Raw genomic sequence first — 14686 nt, 5'->3', positions numbered from 1 at the left:
GGTCAGGTCGGATACATATTTTATTCTCGAAGATTCTCAAGGTTAGCTTTTTAGCAAAATTGCCCTTAAGAATCTCGGATATCTGTTAGGGATGATTTTTTTCATAGGCCCATAAGGGCCCTCAAAGCTCAAGCCCACCAAGGGGGCTTCAATAGATGACAAAATAGGGAGAATGAGAGAAGGAAAGGAAAGGGAGGGGATAAAACAATTGATGTGATGTAAAGAATTGAAAATGAAGAGATAAAATGGGAGGGACGGACGACCAGAAAGGACTTTTGATCTCTGGGATGGACTTCTTCGGGTAGCCTCTTGGCTAGACTTCGAAGAAGCTTCTCGAGAAGGCTTCTTCAATCTCTAGACGCGGCGTCCAGTGATAGTATCCAAACCGGGAAGAATGAGCTGTAAATCTGCTGTACAGTGAGGATGAGAGATCCTGAGAGACTATAAATCAAGCTTATATAGTGGATTCTCCACTCCCAAAGCCCTAGTGGACGTAGGCCTAGTCCTGAACGATGTAAATCTGTGTGTCTACTTCTCTCTACCTTCCCCTACATTCATCTACTATAAACCACCATGGCCATACGCATAGACTCTGTACAGCTACATCTGACTACTCGGGAGCTTACCCAACCTCGTCTAAGCCCAGTGCCACTAAGCCCGTATATAATAGACAGGGGCCCAATGCCTACATCGGCACACTGTCTGCATATCGAGTGAAGGCCCAGACCGCTAAGTAATCCAGCCCAACGGCGTACGAAACACGACGTTAACAAAGTAAAAGAAATACAAATAAATTTAAATACATGAGCAGTCAAAATTAGGAGAAAAACTCATGGGACATATTAGTATTTTCCTTTGTGAATAGTAATAAGATAGTTTATAGATAGTAGTAAGATAGTTTGAATAAGTTGAAATGATAGAAAAGAAATTGAATAAAAAATATTATAAAGTTAAAATATTGTTAAAATATAACTTATTATTTTTGTTTGAGAATTTGAAAAAAGTTATAATGATTAATTTGAAAATATTTATATTTGAGTAATGTTTGAGAAAAATATAAGATAAAAATTTTGAAATGGAAACTTTTTCCAAACAAGTCCTGAACAATCACACCGAATACTTTATTTTTTTAATCAAAAGATTGTAATGAAATATTTTTAAGACACTTCACCCCTTTTTTGCCAATATTGATATGGACTGATATTTCTTATAATTGTTTAATCTAAATATTTGTTATAACTTGAAAATAGATAGATACAACATGCAGACTCTGCTACGCGTATCTCCTTCCTATAGACAATGACATAATGTAGACCCCGATATTAATCATAAAAAGGTCTATATATTATATTTATCTATGTAAGTTTTAAAAATTGTTTGAATAAAAAACTAAGAAATCGTACCCCTATTGTACTAAACAAGGGAGACATAATGGAGTTCGAAGGCCCATCACTCCACTTTCACTTAGGCTTGGGACAAGTCGGCGGGGATCTGGTGGGCTGCTTACCAAATTGTCTGGCAAATTGGTAAGGATTCGACAGTTCTACCCCAGGCACGTTGCCCTTGCTAGGAGTGTGCAGCGGGGGCCACACCCCGCTACTCTGCCCCCATCCGCTCCGCCCCATGACGGGGTAGGCAGCCCGCCTCAGCTGGAATACATATTTATATAAATATAAATATAATGCCATGTATTATTTTTTTCAATCTTTTCTTTTTTAAAGGCAATCTCCAACTTTCTCTCCCTAATTCTCTTACCTCCCGTTTGTTTACTTGCAACATGCATCAATTATGTTAAAATTTTGAGAACATGCCAACTTAAAGACTCCATTTACATGTTTATAAGAGTATCTTAAATCATCTATAACAGTTGTGTACCCAAATATAACCTTTTTTGTTTCAAGTAATTTGCAATATTGGTGAGTCTTTGGGAGTGCTCTAAGCACCATAATTAACTTTTTAAAAACATATATCGAGGTCGGGGAAGGCTGCCCAATGATTTTTTTCTAACCTCAAATGCAGAAACCCATGATACAGTCAGGCCAGATTGACAGCACACGCATGCAGATGAAGTATTGTATAAACCAGATTGGGTAATTAAGGACAATTGCTGCAGCTTATACAATATTGCCTGTACATTGTTTTGCTTTTCCTGGAACCTTTTCTGCCATCACCTTTGTTAAAAGATCATGCAAATCGTTATCAGACACGTCGAAGACTTGAAGAAATCGGCCGTGATTCACAGGACAAGTATCAAATGCTTCACGCACCTTATGGAAAAAGCGATAACAAAAGGACGCGATCAACTTATATATATAAGTTATTCACGTTTTCATTGCTCACAATATTCTCTCCCTCGTGTCGTCGTCTCCTCAGAAAGCGAATTCCTGGAAGAACATAAAGTAAGTGCATCGAAACTTCTCACGCCAGGACAGCAGGCGCAGTAAGACATAACATTAATCTATTATGGGATAGTTTTCTGGTTGCTTTTCGAGGTTGTTATATGTATGTTGCTGCGGCCTGAGCACATCGATCCCCAGATGGACCCACAAGAATTTCGATGATGTTTCCTGCTGGCCAATGGCTATTAATTATGCATAATTTTGGAATAGAGCAGTAGCATGGAATCGGCATGGGTTGCCATTTTTCGACTTTGGTTCTTAAAGTTTACGCTACCGCTTGTCCGGTTAGCTGGCTAAAAAAACATGCGAACTGGGAAAACAATAGTATTGTGCCTTGAACTCCAAGGCACGGGTAATTCGTGTTTTAAATCCAATCAGCGACACGTTGCATTGCTTTTTAGGTTATAGGTGAGATAGTACTAGCTCGGGTAAGGTCCAAGGTTGGGGTCCTGTCCTAAGTTTTTGTTGAGATTGCAAGCATTAAACGCCTAGTACTTAGTAGTGTGGGATATCTGTCGCGTGACCGTGTAAAAGACACTTTTTTTTCCCCGCAAAAATTATAGGACGGGCAATCCAAGATGATTTGGCTACTCGGACGTACTATAGCAAGAAAAAATCGGTTCAGCCGTTCTATAACACACAGGAAAAAAATACAAAAAGATAAAATAAATAAATTAATTAATTAATTAATTAAAAATATGTGTATAATGTAAAGTTGCTGAGTATAATAATTCATATAGTAATATAGGATAAGAACAAGACATGAGAGATCTAGATGACATAAAATCGCAGCGCTTACTTAAATTTGAGTCATAAGTTAAACCCAACTCTCGAAAATTCAATAGACCAATAAGCAATTTATACCAACAGTTTAAGATAACTCCATATTCGAATTCGAATTTGAATTCAAACCAAGTATAGATCAAGCCACTTGAAAATAACTCAAATATCATTGAGTCACTATTCCTTCTTTTTCTTTTCTTTTTTTAATTATTGAGTCACCACTTTTGACGTGTGTGTATATATATATACATGGTACATTTGTTTACTCACTTGACGAGAATCGAAACCGACACAAGTTTGTAATTGTTAAAAGTAATGCAGCATGTAATCTATACACGCCAATAAATAGGAAAATTGATGTTAAAGTTTCTAGTACTTTTCATTTATTAATGATAGATGAGATGTCGTGGTTTGAATGATTGAAAATTGACACTAAAATATATCAGATTCAAGTAGTAATGCTATAGTTTCTAGTACTTATCATTTATTAATGATAGATGATGAGATGTCGTGGTTTGAATGATTGAAAACTGATACTAAAATATATCAAATTCAAGTAGTAATAGATACACATTATGGTGGGCGTTCATTTGGACTTATTTCATCGTCATTCACTTACAATCATATGTAATTAAAGAGTAGAGTGGTTTGAGAGTTTTGAAAAACACATATGATGTCCAAGTTAGTAATTAAGATGAAAAGCTGTTTTTTTAATACCAATGAATAATATCATCTCCACATATACGGATTCTCTGCATATATAAAGTCTGCAAGATTTCTGTTATTATGTAATAGCTATTGTGTAATAGCGGGCTTATTTGATATTCAAAATTCAAGTCATAGGATGAAGGGCTTATATGTACTCAAGCGATAGCTTTCCTTATTTGATGGACTCTCTTGCAGTTATCCTCTCGATGGTTAAAATGGACTAAGCCCTGATGGTGGGATAAATTCTCAAGGGACTGTGGGTTAGTAGCCTGACTAGTAACCCATATCCACTGGTTCACCCAGTAGATCTCATAATAATATTGAGCTCTCTACTGGGGTGTAGATATATAATCTCCCAAACTATTAGAATTATAATGGTGTTAATAAAGAAGTAAAATGAATAAGCTCCACGGTCCTAGAGCTTATTAATAACAAATTGTCAATTTATAAGATATATAAGTAATAATTTGTTCATATTTTGAGATTTGATCTGATTGGAGATTAAGGAATAAATTATACATGAATGATAAAAGAAGTGATAATTTGTCAGCAAACACTTAGGCTTGCCTGGATGCTGAAATGGTATAATTTCATCTTATCTTAATGTCAAAATATCACTTAAATATAAACATTTTTAAAACCGCATTTGGATGTTGAGCTGAGCTGAGATGAGTTAAATTCTTTATAAATAGTAGTGAATTGAGATGATAAAATAATTTGTGTAGGGCCCACCTAAGATAAATTTAGATGTTAAAATTGGTTTAAATTTGTTTATGAGAAATTGAAAAAGATTGTGAGTCCTATGTATAAAGAGTGTTAAGTTGAAAAAAGTTGCGGGTCTCAGGTGTAAAAATGTTTTGAATTGAGATGAATTTAGTAATTTGAAAGTTGTGTGTTTGAATGTTGACTCAGTTTAAAATTAGACTGAACTGAATTGATCTCAATACACTCTATCAACCAAACGGGGCCAGTTTGAATATTCAATTTTTTTATCTAATTATTATCTAAATATTATAATTTTCTTAAACTTTTAAATTAAACATAAAAAATAATTCAAAAATTCCAAATTAAAAAAAATAAAAAATTATATTATAACAATATTTAAACTTTATAATATTTTTATTTAATTAATTATTTATTTTTTTAAAAATATTATAAAATATTTTAATTTAAATCATTTTACCATTATTTATAAATTATTTTACTATCAGTTATAAACTTATCATTTTATCTAATCTCAAGGCGTAATTATCGGACCGACAAATTAAATATAGAGAAAAAAAAAAAAAAAAAAAGTAAAATATCAGACCATTGCACGCAAGTTCTGTACACCAATGGGACCCTGAATAGTGAATACCTAATATTAAAACCCCGTTACAAACCGGGCAAGGGAGCAAGCCAAGCTGTCGGTCTTCTCGAATCCATTCCCAGCTACCAGCACGGTTTCTTCACTTTGACTCGATTGCAAGGCTTGGACGTGTTACCATCCCACAAATACACCGTCCTTTCTCGCTTTCTGCCTCTCATATATTCGATCAAGTTAGTAGAAACTGCTTCGGATTGATATTAGGCATATGAAATCGCTACTCCCGGTGTGCTAAGGTACAGAGTCTCCACTGAAAGTTGATGATTCTGATACTCTGGCTATTTCATTATGGCGTTTCTACATTTATTAATCGTATTTACTTGGCTCTTTTCTGAGCTATTTGCATGTAGACTGGTGCATAATCTGCTGTGCCCTCAGTACGTTTCTAATTATGATCATGTTGTTCGGAAATTATTTACTCTGCCAACCCAGAAAATTCCACAAAAAATTGTATTAGTTTTTTTGACTCCGTGGCTATTAGAATTGATGAAGATATTTGAATTTTATAACGTGGTATATGTTAGTGTTCATCTTCTATTATGAACTTGGTTATGATCAAGGCAGTCGAGAGTTTTAAGAAGTGAGTTAAACAAGAAATAGATTGTGCATTGACATGTGAGTTATCTAACTTTAAGAGGGGGGAGATTCGGATTACACTTGATCATCAAGTAGACAAGATCATTTTCAACTTGTATGACTCGTTTTGCATACGTTTTCAACTCTTATTTTTTACCGTTTTCTAACATGGTATATGCTTTTGATAAAGGAAATGAGAATAGCTGGTTGAGCTCTGATTTATCTACTTGCTTGAGTGCGATGGAGTTTCTGTCTCGGTTTAATCTTAGTTTTCAGAGGCCATGTGCAATTATTTGGTTATGGATGGCTTTGGTACTCCTGATGTGGAACAGTAGACAAGTGGTCTCAGATTCCAATTATTTGATTGGGCTTGGAAGCTATGACATCACAGGACCTGCAGCTGATGTTAATATGATGGGATATGCTAACGCAGAACAGATTGCATCTGGGGTTCACTTCAGGCTCCGAGCTCGCACTTTTATTGCTGCGGAGCCAGAAGGGAACCGAGTAGTATTTGTAAACCTTGATGCTTGCATGGCTTCACAACTTGTAACAATCAAGGTGATTGAGAGGTTGAAGGCAAGGTACTTAATATACTATATCTCGAGCAATGACTCTACTCTTGGATCAATGCAGATATTTTGATAACAAACTTATAAAAAAAAGATATTTTGATAACATAAGTAATTTATATGCTGTGGTGTGTGACGTATAAACTCTTATATTCTTGGAGGAATTGAAAGCCAAGTTATTTAAAACCTATTGCGATTGGTGCCAGAGATGAAGGTACAGGAAGGAGGTCCATGGCCCACAGCCCCCAAAAAAGTCTCTGAATTTATTAGGTTTTTTTTTTTTTTTAAATATCATTTATTGATTACAACCGTCCAAAAAAATTGTAGTGCAGTCTTGGCTCCTACTTTCAATTCCTAGCTTCATCCCTAAGCATTGCAGGACGTTTTCAAAGTAAATGAACTTCACTTAATGTTGCTAAATGCCCAAATCTGAGTTTATTAGACATTTCAACTTATATGTTCATCTAACTGAAACTAATTACCAAAAAAAAAAAAAAAATCATCTAACTGAAACTGCCCTATCATTTTATTTGGCAGGTATGGTGACCTATATACTGAAAAGAATGTAGCTATTAGTGGAATTCACTCACATGCTGGTCCTGGTGGTTATCTCCAATATGTGGTGTATATTGTAACATCCCTTGGATTTGTACGGCAGTCATTTGATGTCCTTGTTGATGGGATTGAGAAAAGCATTGTAGAAGCCCATGAAAATCTCCGGCCGGGGTCTGTTTTTGTAAATAAGGGTAAGGGAAAGAGCTCTTATACTCACTGCCTCCTTTGGATGTCAAAATGTCCCAATGGGCTTGTAGCAACAAAAAAACGCGTCCTGATGTTCTTGATTTTCTCTCAACTCTTTTTCTCCCTCTCTCTTTTGAAAGGCTTCTTCCTTTTGTTTTTGAATTTTAGAAAATGCTTATCTTGATGGCTGCATGGTCTTGATTTTTTTTCTTCTACCATGTTGTGCCACCCTTGTATGGTGTCTAGAAAAAGTATTATTTCATCTTTTTTAGCCAATCATTGTTGAGATGCTGACTTAGGTTTTGGTTTTTCAACTCACAGGAGAGCTCTTAGATGCTGGTGTAAGCCGCAGTCCTAGTGCATATCTTAACAATCCTGCTGCAGAGCGAGCTAAATACAAGTATGACGTTGATAAGGAAATGACCCTTTTGAAGTTCCTAGATGAGGAGTGGGGTCCAGTTGGTAGCTTTAACTGGTTTGCAACTCATGGAACTTCCATGAGTCGTACAAATTCATTGATAAGTGGAGATAACAAAGGTGCTGCTGCAAGATTTATGGAAGACTGGTTTGAGCAGTCATATTCCAGTAGATTTGGAGCCAATGGAATCCCACGAAGAGTCTCAAACTTAATTCCTGACCTCCATACTAACCGTAAGTGACTAGTTCGTCACTTATAACTATAGTGAATTTACCTGTCAGAGTAAATTCTGCAATCTGTACCATGTTGATCCACAGGATCCACAGATCAATCGACATGCTGACACCTCTTGTTCTGTAAATCACTAATGAAACCTGCACTGTTGGGGCAAGAGTCTGTCAAGGGTCTGAAGTTCATTATTGCAGATGAACAACATCTACCAGATATGAGTAGTTTAAGAATTAAAAGAAGTATGGTAAAAGTAATTAAAAACCTTATATTACTTATTTCATTATTTTTTGGCTTTGTTTGGCAATTGATCAAGTTTTCAAACTTTACCTGCATTAACATATGCTTTGGCAAAAGGCACTTGCTTGATGCCCGAATTTGTGTTTTTTACTTGATGTCACTTACACATGGACCCATGGTGGTTAGAGATGTGACTCAAACATGTGCTCCTCTTGTTCTGTGGATTATTCCTTTTGAGATGAAGTCAATTTTGTTTGTCCCAAAAGAAGACTCTTAAAAATAGTGATAATAATAATAGTAATAACTCTGTTTTGTCATGTTTTGTAAGATTGTCCTTTTACCTCTGGCATAGATTCTTGTAAATCTCTGTCTGCCAACCCTCCATCATGCTTTCTAGTTGATTAATAGGTGCTCTGAAGCAATATTTAATAGGTTAAAAAATTATTGGTGCATTTAGCTGTTAAAAGTTGGGTCTCACTGTTTCTGAGTGTTGTGGGCTTGATTAAAAATGTCTGCCCGCTGGGTATTGGTACATGGATGAATGTGATTAATGCTAGTGATTAAGATTTGTCAGCTTCTGTGTTAATATATGTGGAAATCAAGCAAAGATGAATATTTTACTCTGAATGCTAGCAAAAACAAAATGAATAGGTTAAGTTAATAATGGAAATTCTGAAGTATGCAAACTTGGATGTGATATAGATAGTTACAGAATTGTTTACCGACAAACCTGATGTCAAGTTGGCACATGTATAGCTGGGATTTTGAAGGATAAAAGTGCTGCAATCTAGGGCACAACTAAACTGTATATTAGGAAAATAAGAGGTGGGATGCGCTTTAATTTATTTATATTTTGTATTCTGTTTCTTTTGCAGACCATGAGTTACTGGAGCTTGCTGCTTCATTCCAGTCACCTCCTGGTAGACCAGCAGGCAGCATTCTGAGTGTTGCAAGACGTGTCAGGGGTGCTCTGAGGCAGGCTAATAAGCCTGGATTTGTATCTGCTTTTTGTCAATCAAACTGTGGTGATGTTAGCCCAAATGTTCTTGGAGCATTCTGCATAGACACTGGGCTACCTTGTGACTTCAATCACAGTACTTGTGGTGGGAAGAATGAGTTGTGCTATGGCCGAGGACCAGGGTACTTATCCTTCTTTGTGCTAAGATCTTTCAATTTTTTTCCTTTGTACCATAACGTAAATGTATCTGATGCCTATGTGAATTCTAAATTGCATATATGCTGAACATGGCAGTTACCCAGATGAATTTGAAAGTACACGTATCATCGGAGAGAGGCAATTCAGAAAAGCTGTAGAGCTTTTCAACAAAGCATCTGAACAGTTAACTGGGAAGATTGACTATCGCCATGCTTACATAGATTTTTCGCAACTTGAGGTGACACTTCCTAAACAAGGAGGAGGTTCTGAGGTGGTAAAAACATGCCCTGCTGCAATGGGATTTGCATTTGCTGCTGGAACGACAGATGGACCTGGAGCTTTTGACTTCAAGCAAGGAGATGACCAGGTACTTGGTAATAGCAATTCTTTTGGGCTGAGCATTGTAAAAATGCTCTTGTACTGTTCAACGGTTACTGTATACTCTGATGTGATTTCAGGGAAATCCTTTCTGGAAGTTGGTGCGCAACGTACTCAAAACACCAGACAAGGAACAAGTTGATTGTCAACATCCAAAGCCCATTTTGCTTGATACTGGTGAAATGAAGCAACCATATGATTGGGCTGTAAGTTGCAGGCTTGTTTGAAGTCCTTTAGCATATCTGCTTGTAGCCTGTTTCTACAAATGATAATTTCTTAATTTCCTCATGTACAGAATATCATTAGAATGTGATGGTTATTTAGTTTTAGATAAATGCCATCTGACTATTTCTAGCTTTTTTATTCATATATGGTTTCCCCAGACTTGACTGATTGGTTTCTATTTCTAGCTAGATAACTTTCTTGTTATTCATCTCATTGTACTTGGAATGCACCTCTTGCATTTTAATGAAATTCTTTGTACTTGTAAAAAAAGAGATTTGACTGATTTGTATAACTCATTTGAGTTCAGATATGGGAAAATTGTGGTTTCTTTTTGAGGTAGCTAGATTGTAGAGGTTTGGGACATTGACAATCACAAAGAAATCCAAATACCGGAGGGTAGCCATAAGTGTTTCCTGAGAAATAATGCAATGGCATCATATTGGGGTTTTGTCAAAAAACATGCTATTGGAAGATTGCAACCATTTGATTATGAAACTTTTTCAGGACACCGTCATATCTTTGTCAGAGAGTTGCAAGTAGTGTTTTTTTTTTTTATAATCTTTTATTCCTCTCTGATTTATAGTTACTAGTAACCACAAAATATTTTCTATAGATTTCTTCTGAGACCACCATTCAGTCATTTAATTCCCCCCAACCACCCCCCCCCCCCCCCAAAAAAAGGCGGAAAAGATTGATAGTATTAGTTACTAAAATTTTCTTTTGTCCATGATTTCTGCAGCCTTCAATACTTCCGATCCAGATCCTCCGAATAGGACAGCTCGCCATTCTCAGTGTACCGGGAGGTAGTGGGTTACCTTGTTTATTCCTGTCTTCTAGTGTAAAGTTAATTATTATATTATCAAAAGATTCATGTTTAGTTTTCTCAACCGATTCTTACACTATATTTTCCTTGGCAATCACTTCTTTCAGTTGCTTCCAGAAATTAACTACACATTTTTGCTTCTTTATGTTACATTATGTGTTTCTTTACACTAATGTTTTTTTGTGATTGTTTCTGTTGTATAGAATTTACCACAATGGCTGGGAGGCGTCTCCGTGATGCTGTGAAGTCAGTGTTTGCAAGTGGTGGTCATGGACACTCTGATAGCAATGTTCATGTTGTAATAGCAGGGCTAACTAATACCTATTCACAGTATGTGACCACCTTTGAAGAGTATGAGGTGCAAAGATACGAGGTTAGTCTCGGTTTCATAAAACAGACATGCATGTGGGGATATATATGTATATATACATATATATATATATATATTCAGAGTCCTGTTACCTATGAAATGCTATTATAAGTGAACTCTTAGGTAACATTATCTAATATTTTCAGTTTAGATAATATTATACCCAGCAAGGGTGGCAGGGAGTTGGGCAATGTTACATATGACAACTTTGCATGTATAGAACTTGTTTTGTTGTTCATCAACCATGAAATAGACTACCTATAAAAAAAATAGACTACTTGGCGTTATTGCTTTATTTCCTTGTTTGTAAGATTTGAGCTGAAGCACTTTCCAGAACCTGATCCCATCCAAATTATTACAGCCAAGGCGCTCTGGAACAGTTTAGAGGCTATAATTGTCTGTGATTTCATAGGATATAAATGTGTGCCATATTGCAATGACTTTTAGATGAGTTTCTTATATACCTTTTCTAAAGCTACTCCTTCAGACACAATACAGGTGGTCTCCTACAAAACCACAATAAATAGTTGTATTGCAATCAAAGTAGTATCTCGGACGCCAATTTGTGTTTTGTAATGCAACAATTGTTACCTATAATTCTTTTCCTTTTTTTTCTTTTTCTTGATGTTTTAATTCTCAGGGAGCCTCTACACTATATGGTCCACATACACTCAGTGCCTACATTCAGGAGTTCAAGAAGCTTGCAAGTGCTATCATTAGTGGTCAAGCTGTTGAAGGAGGGCCACAACCCCCAGATCTCTTGGATAAGCAAATAAGCTTACTTACCCCGGTTGTGCTCGATGCAACTCCTTTTGGTGTAAACTTTGGGGATGTTGACTCTGATGTTGCTAAAAATTCAACCTTTAAGAAAGGTGATTTGGTGTCGGTTACCTTCTGGTCGGCTTGCCCTCGAAATGACCTCCTGACCGAAGGTACGTTTGCCCTTGTGGAGATCCTCCGTGGAAAGGATACATGGGTTCCCGCTTATGATGATGATGATTTTTGCCTGCGTTTCAAGTGGTCAAGGCCGTCCCGACTCAGTACTCGGAGTCAGGCAACATTAGAATGGAGAATCCCGGAATCCACACCACCTGGTGTGTACAGGATAAGACATTTTGGTGCTTCAAAGAGTATTCTGGGATCAATACGCCATTTCTCAGGTTCATCTAGTGCTTTCGTGGTAGCATGAGGATCTCTCTCCTGTCTATATATCTAACTTCTAAGAAAGTGTTTGAAGGTTTTTGTGTGGGATATATATATATATATCTAAGGCGAGCGGTTAGCTTGAGAACGTCTTTGTTGTTGTGTATAAGGCAGTGGCTACAGCCTACAGCCATCAGGTGTTACTAGATCATATTCCTGTCTTTGTAGCATTAACTGATTGCATATTTTGTAACAATCAAAGTTGAAAATACCAAAAGAATTATGCTGTTTACAATTTTGGTGTGCAACGCACCACTTGTTATCAGACCCATTAATAGTAGAATAAGTCAAATTACTAGCAAGTTTTTTTTTTATCAATTGATGTGACAGGCTTCCCTATCAACATTGTGGAAGCCCTTCTATCTATGCCTCTCTTGCTAGTAGCTCTCTCCTCTCCCAAAACTCTAGGAAATAATTTAATTTTTATATAAAATATAATAAATAATTTAATTTTTTTAAATTTTAATTCAATTTTATCAAATCTTAAAATAATAATAATATTAAAAAATAGTATTCTTACAATATGTTATTCAATTTTTATTTTAAACCATCTTATCTCAGTCTTACTATCCAAATAATTTTAATTATATCAATTCTCACGTCTTATTAATCTCTTTTAGTCTTCAAGAATTTCACATGTAAAAAAAAAAAAAATGAACTCAAAAATTACTAAGGCCAAAACACTAACAATATATATATATATATATATATATATAATTGGAAAACACAGTTTAAAAAATTAAAAATAATAACAATATTAAAAAACCCTAATCACAAAAGCCATTATTATCCTTTGTCTGTCATAGGCGTGTGTATTTTTTTTTAATATTTTTTTCGCACAATAGGCGTGTGTACTAATAATTATATAAAATGTATATATATATATATATATATATACTAGGTTAAAGAAACATGTAAAGCACATTTGACTAACTGGATCAAAAAGTTATTTTATAAAAATAATATATTTTTTTATAAAACTTGTAAAAATAGTTGAGGGCATATATAGCTTAGAAGACATTTCTTCAACGTGATTTTTGTTATATTATTTTGTAATTACTAAGTTGTGAATTCTATTTTGACATGTTTTCTAGATATTAATTATTATTTAGTATTTAAATTGCTCTCTATTTTAATTTATTTCATTGTTAGGTTTTATTATTTTATTTTATTAATTTTTAGTTGTAGTGTTTTTATTTATCTTTTTTCTTCTTCTTTTTTATGTCTTTTTTATTTTATTGGACCTGTACATTTCGGATAGGGCTTGTTTTTAATAGGGTTTCCTTTGTTTTTGGGCCCAGCCCTTCCAGATTAGGCCCAACCCACGTGCCTTTAAAATCCAATCCCTTATCCCCTTAAACGACGCCGTTTTGGACTCAATGCCCTTAAGGTTTTATTTCTTTCTTCTTCCTCCTATTGGCATTGACCACTTTTTCTTCATTTTCATTTCTTTTCTTTTCTCTGTTTTTCCGTGTATTGTCGTTTGTTACTTCTCTTCTTCTTCATTTCTTTTGTTTTCCTCTTCTTTTCTTCTCTTCGTGGTGCGCACCACCCATTTCTTCTTCATTTGTTGATTCCACAGTGACTTTAGTTGATTCTAGCATTGGGAAAGGCCATAGGAACACACGGTGGTGTTGCAACTCATTCCTCCAAACAATTAGAGAACAGTGCATGCAAAAACATGGAGGACATGCAGTGACTGAGTGACAGAAACGTGAAGGATTTAAGGAGCAAATATAATGTCTAGCCTAGTTTTTCTCAACTGTAGTCACCCACTTATGGCTTCATGCCACTAGCCCCTTGTCCATAATCTTTCACCTAGCAGTCCATCACAGCCACTTCGCTAGGCTCCTTGTTTTTATTGTAGCCCTTTTTTAGGCATAAAAAACAAAACACGATTGTGCTCTCAAATTGTTGCTTGGCATCGTCGCATCCCCACGTCGTCTCCATTGCATCCCTTTCACTTAGCGTTGTGCCCAGCGTTTGTCCGTCTGAGCACTTCCAACTCGCTGTTTCTTGTTGTCCAGCCAAACCACCCAAAAATGCAATATACAATGGGTGCAAACTGACTTAATTAAGGTGCAAATAGAATTAATGGAAAACAAGAAAAACTTAACTGGAAAACAAGAATTTTTTTAGATAGTCATTTATATAATATATATATATATATATATGAGGTGAAAAAGTTTATTAATAGAAAATATTAGAAATAAGCTTTCTAATATCCATTCTTTGCATTATTACTAATATGCATAAAATATTTGCAAAATTATTTGTGTTGATGCCATTTTTTGGTCAACAGGCCGAAATGGGAGAATGATCAATTTCCAATGTGCTGAGATGGTGCTAGGTTCGGATGGAGCTGTGTGGACCCTCAGTGTACGGGGCCTAAGTCAAGGCTGTGTGGGCCCCTAACTATGGGTGTACAGTAACCAACACCACTGGCCGCCACTGACGGGAACTGACTGGTCTCGTCAGTAACTGGCCGAAACCGTCGGTG

At 35.8% G+C, this 14686-nt stretch overlaps 1 protein-coding gene across 1 annotated transcript; it reads left to right on the top strand.

The window, feature by feature from the left end:
* Positions 1-5277: 5277 nt before the first annotated feature.
* LOC122291864 (neutral ceramidase 2-like) lies at positions 5278-12421 on the top strand. The gene is made up of 10 exons (XM_043099888.1): positions 5278-5492; positions 6023-6416; positions 6942-7150; positions 7467-7796; positions 8907-9171; positions 9284-9554; positions 9646-9771; positions 10530-10593; positions 10817-10986; positions 11624-12421. Exons 2-10 carry the CDS (start codon positions 6073-6075, stop codon positions 12170-12172), a joined length of 2328 nt encoding a protein of 775 aa, XP_042955822.1. The 5' UTR covers positions 5278-5492; positions 6023-6072; the 3' UTR covers positions 12173-12421.
* Positions 12422-14686: the final 2265 nt, after the last annotated feature.

This window comes from Carya illinoinensis, chromosome 13 (genome assembly GCF_018687715.1).
Source record: "Carya illinoinensis cultivar Pawnee chromosome 13, C.illinoinensisPawnee_v1, whole genome shotgun sequence".
Taxonomy (NCBI): domain Eukaryota; kingdom Viridiplantae; phylum Streptophyta; class Magnoliopsida; order Fagales; family Juglandaceae; genus Carya; species Carya illinoinensis.
Note: the sequence above shows the minus strand (reverse complement) of the source record. Positions and strands in the feature narration are given on the sequence as shown.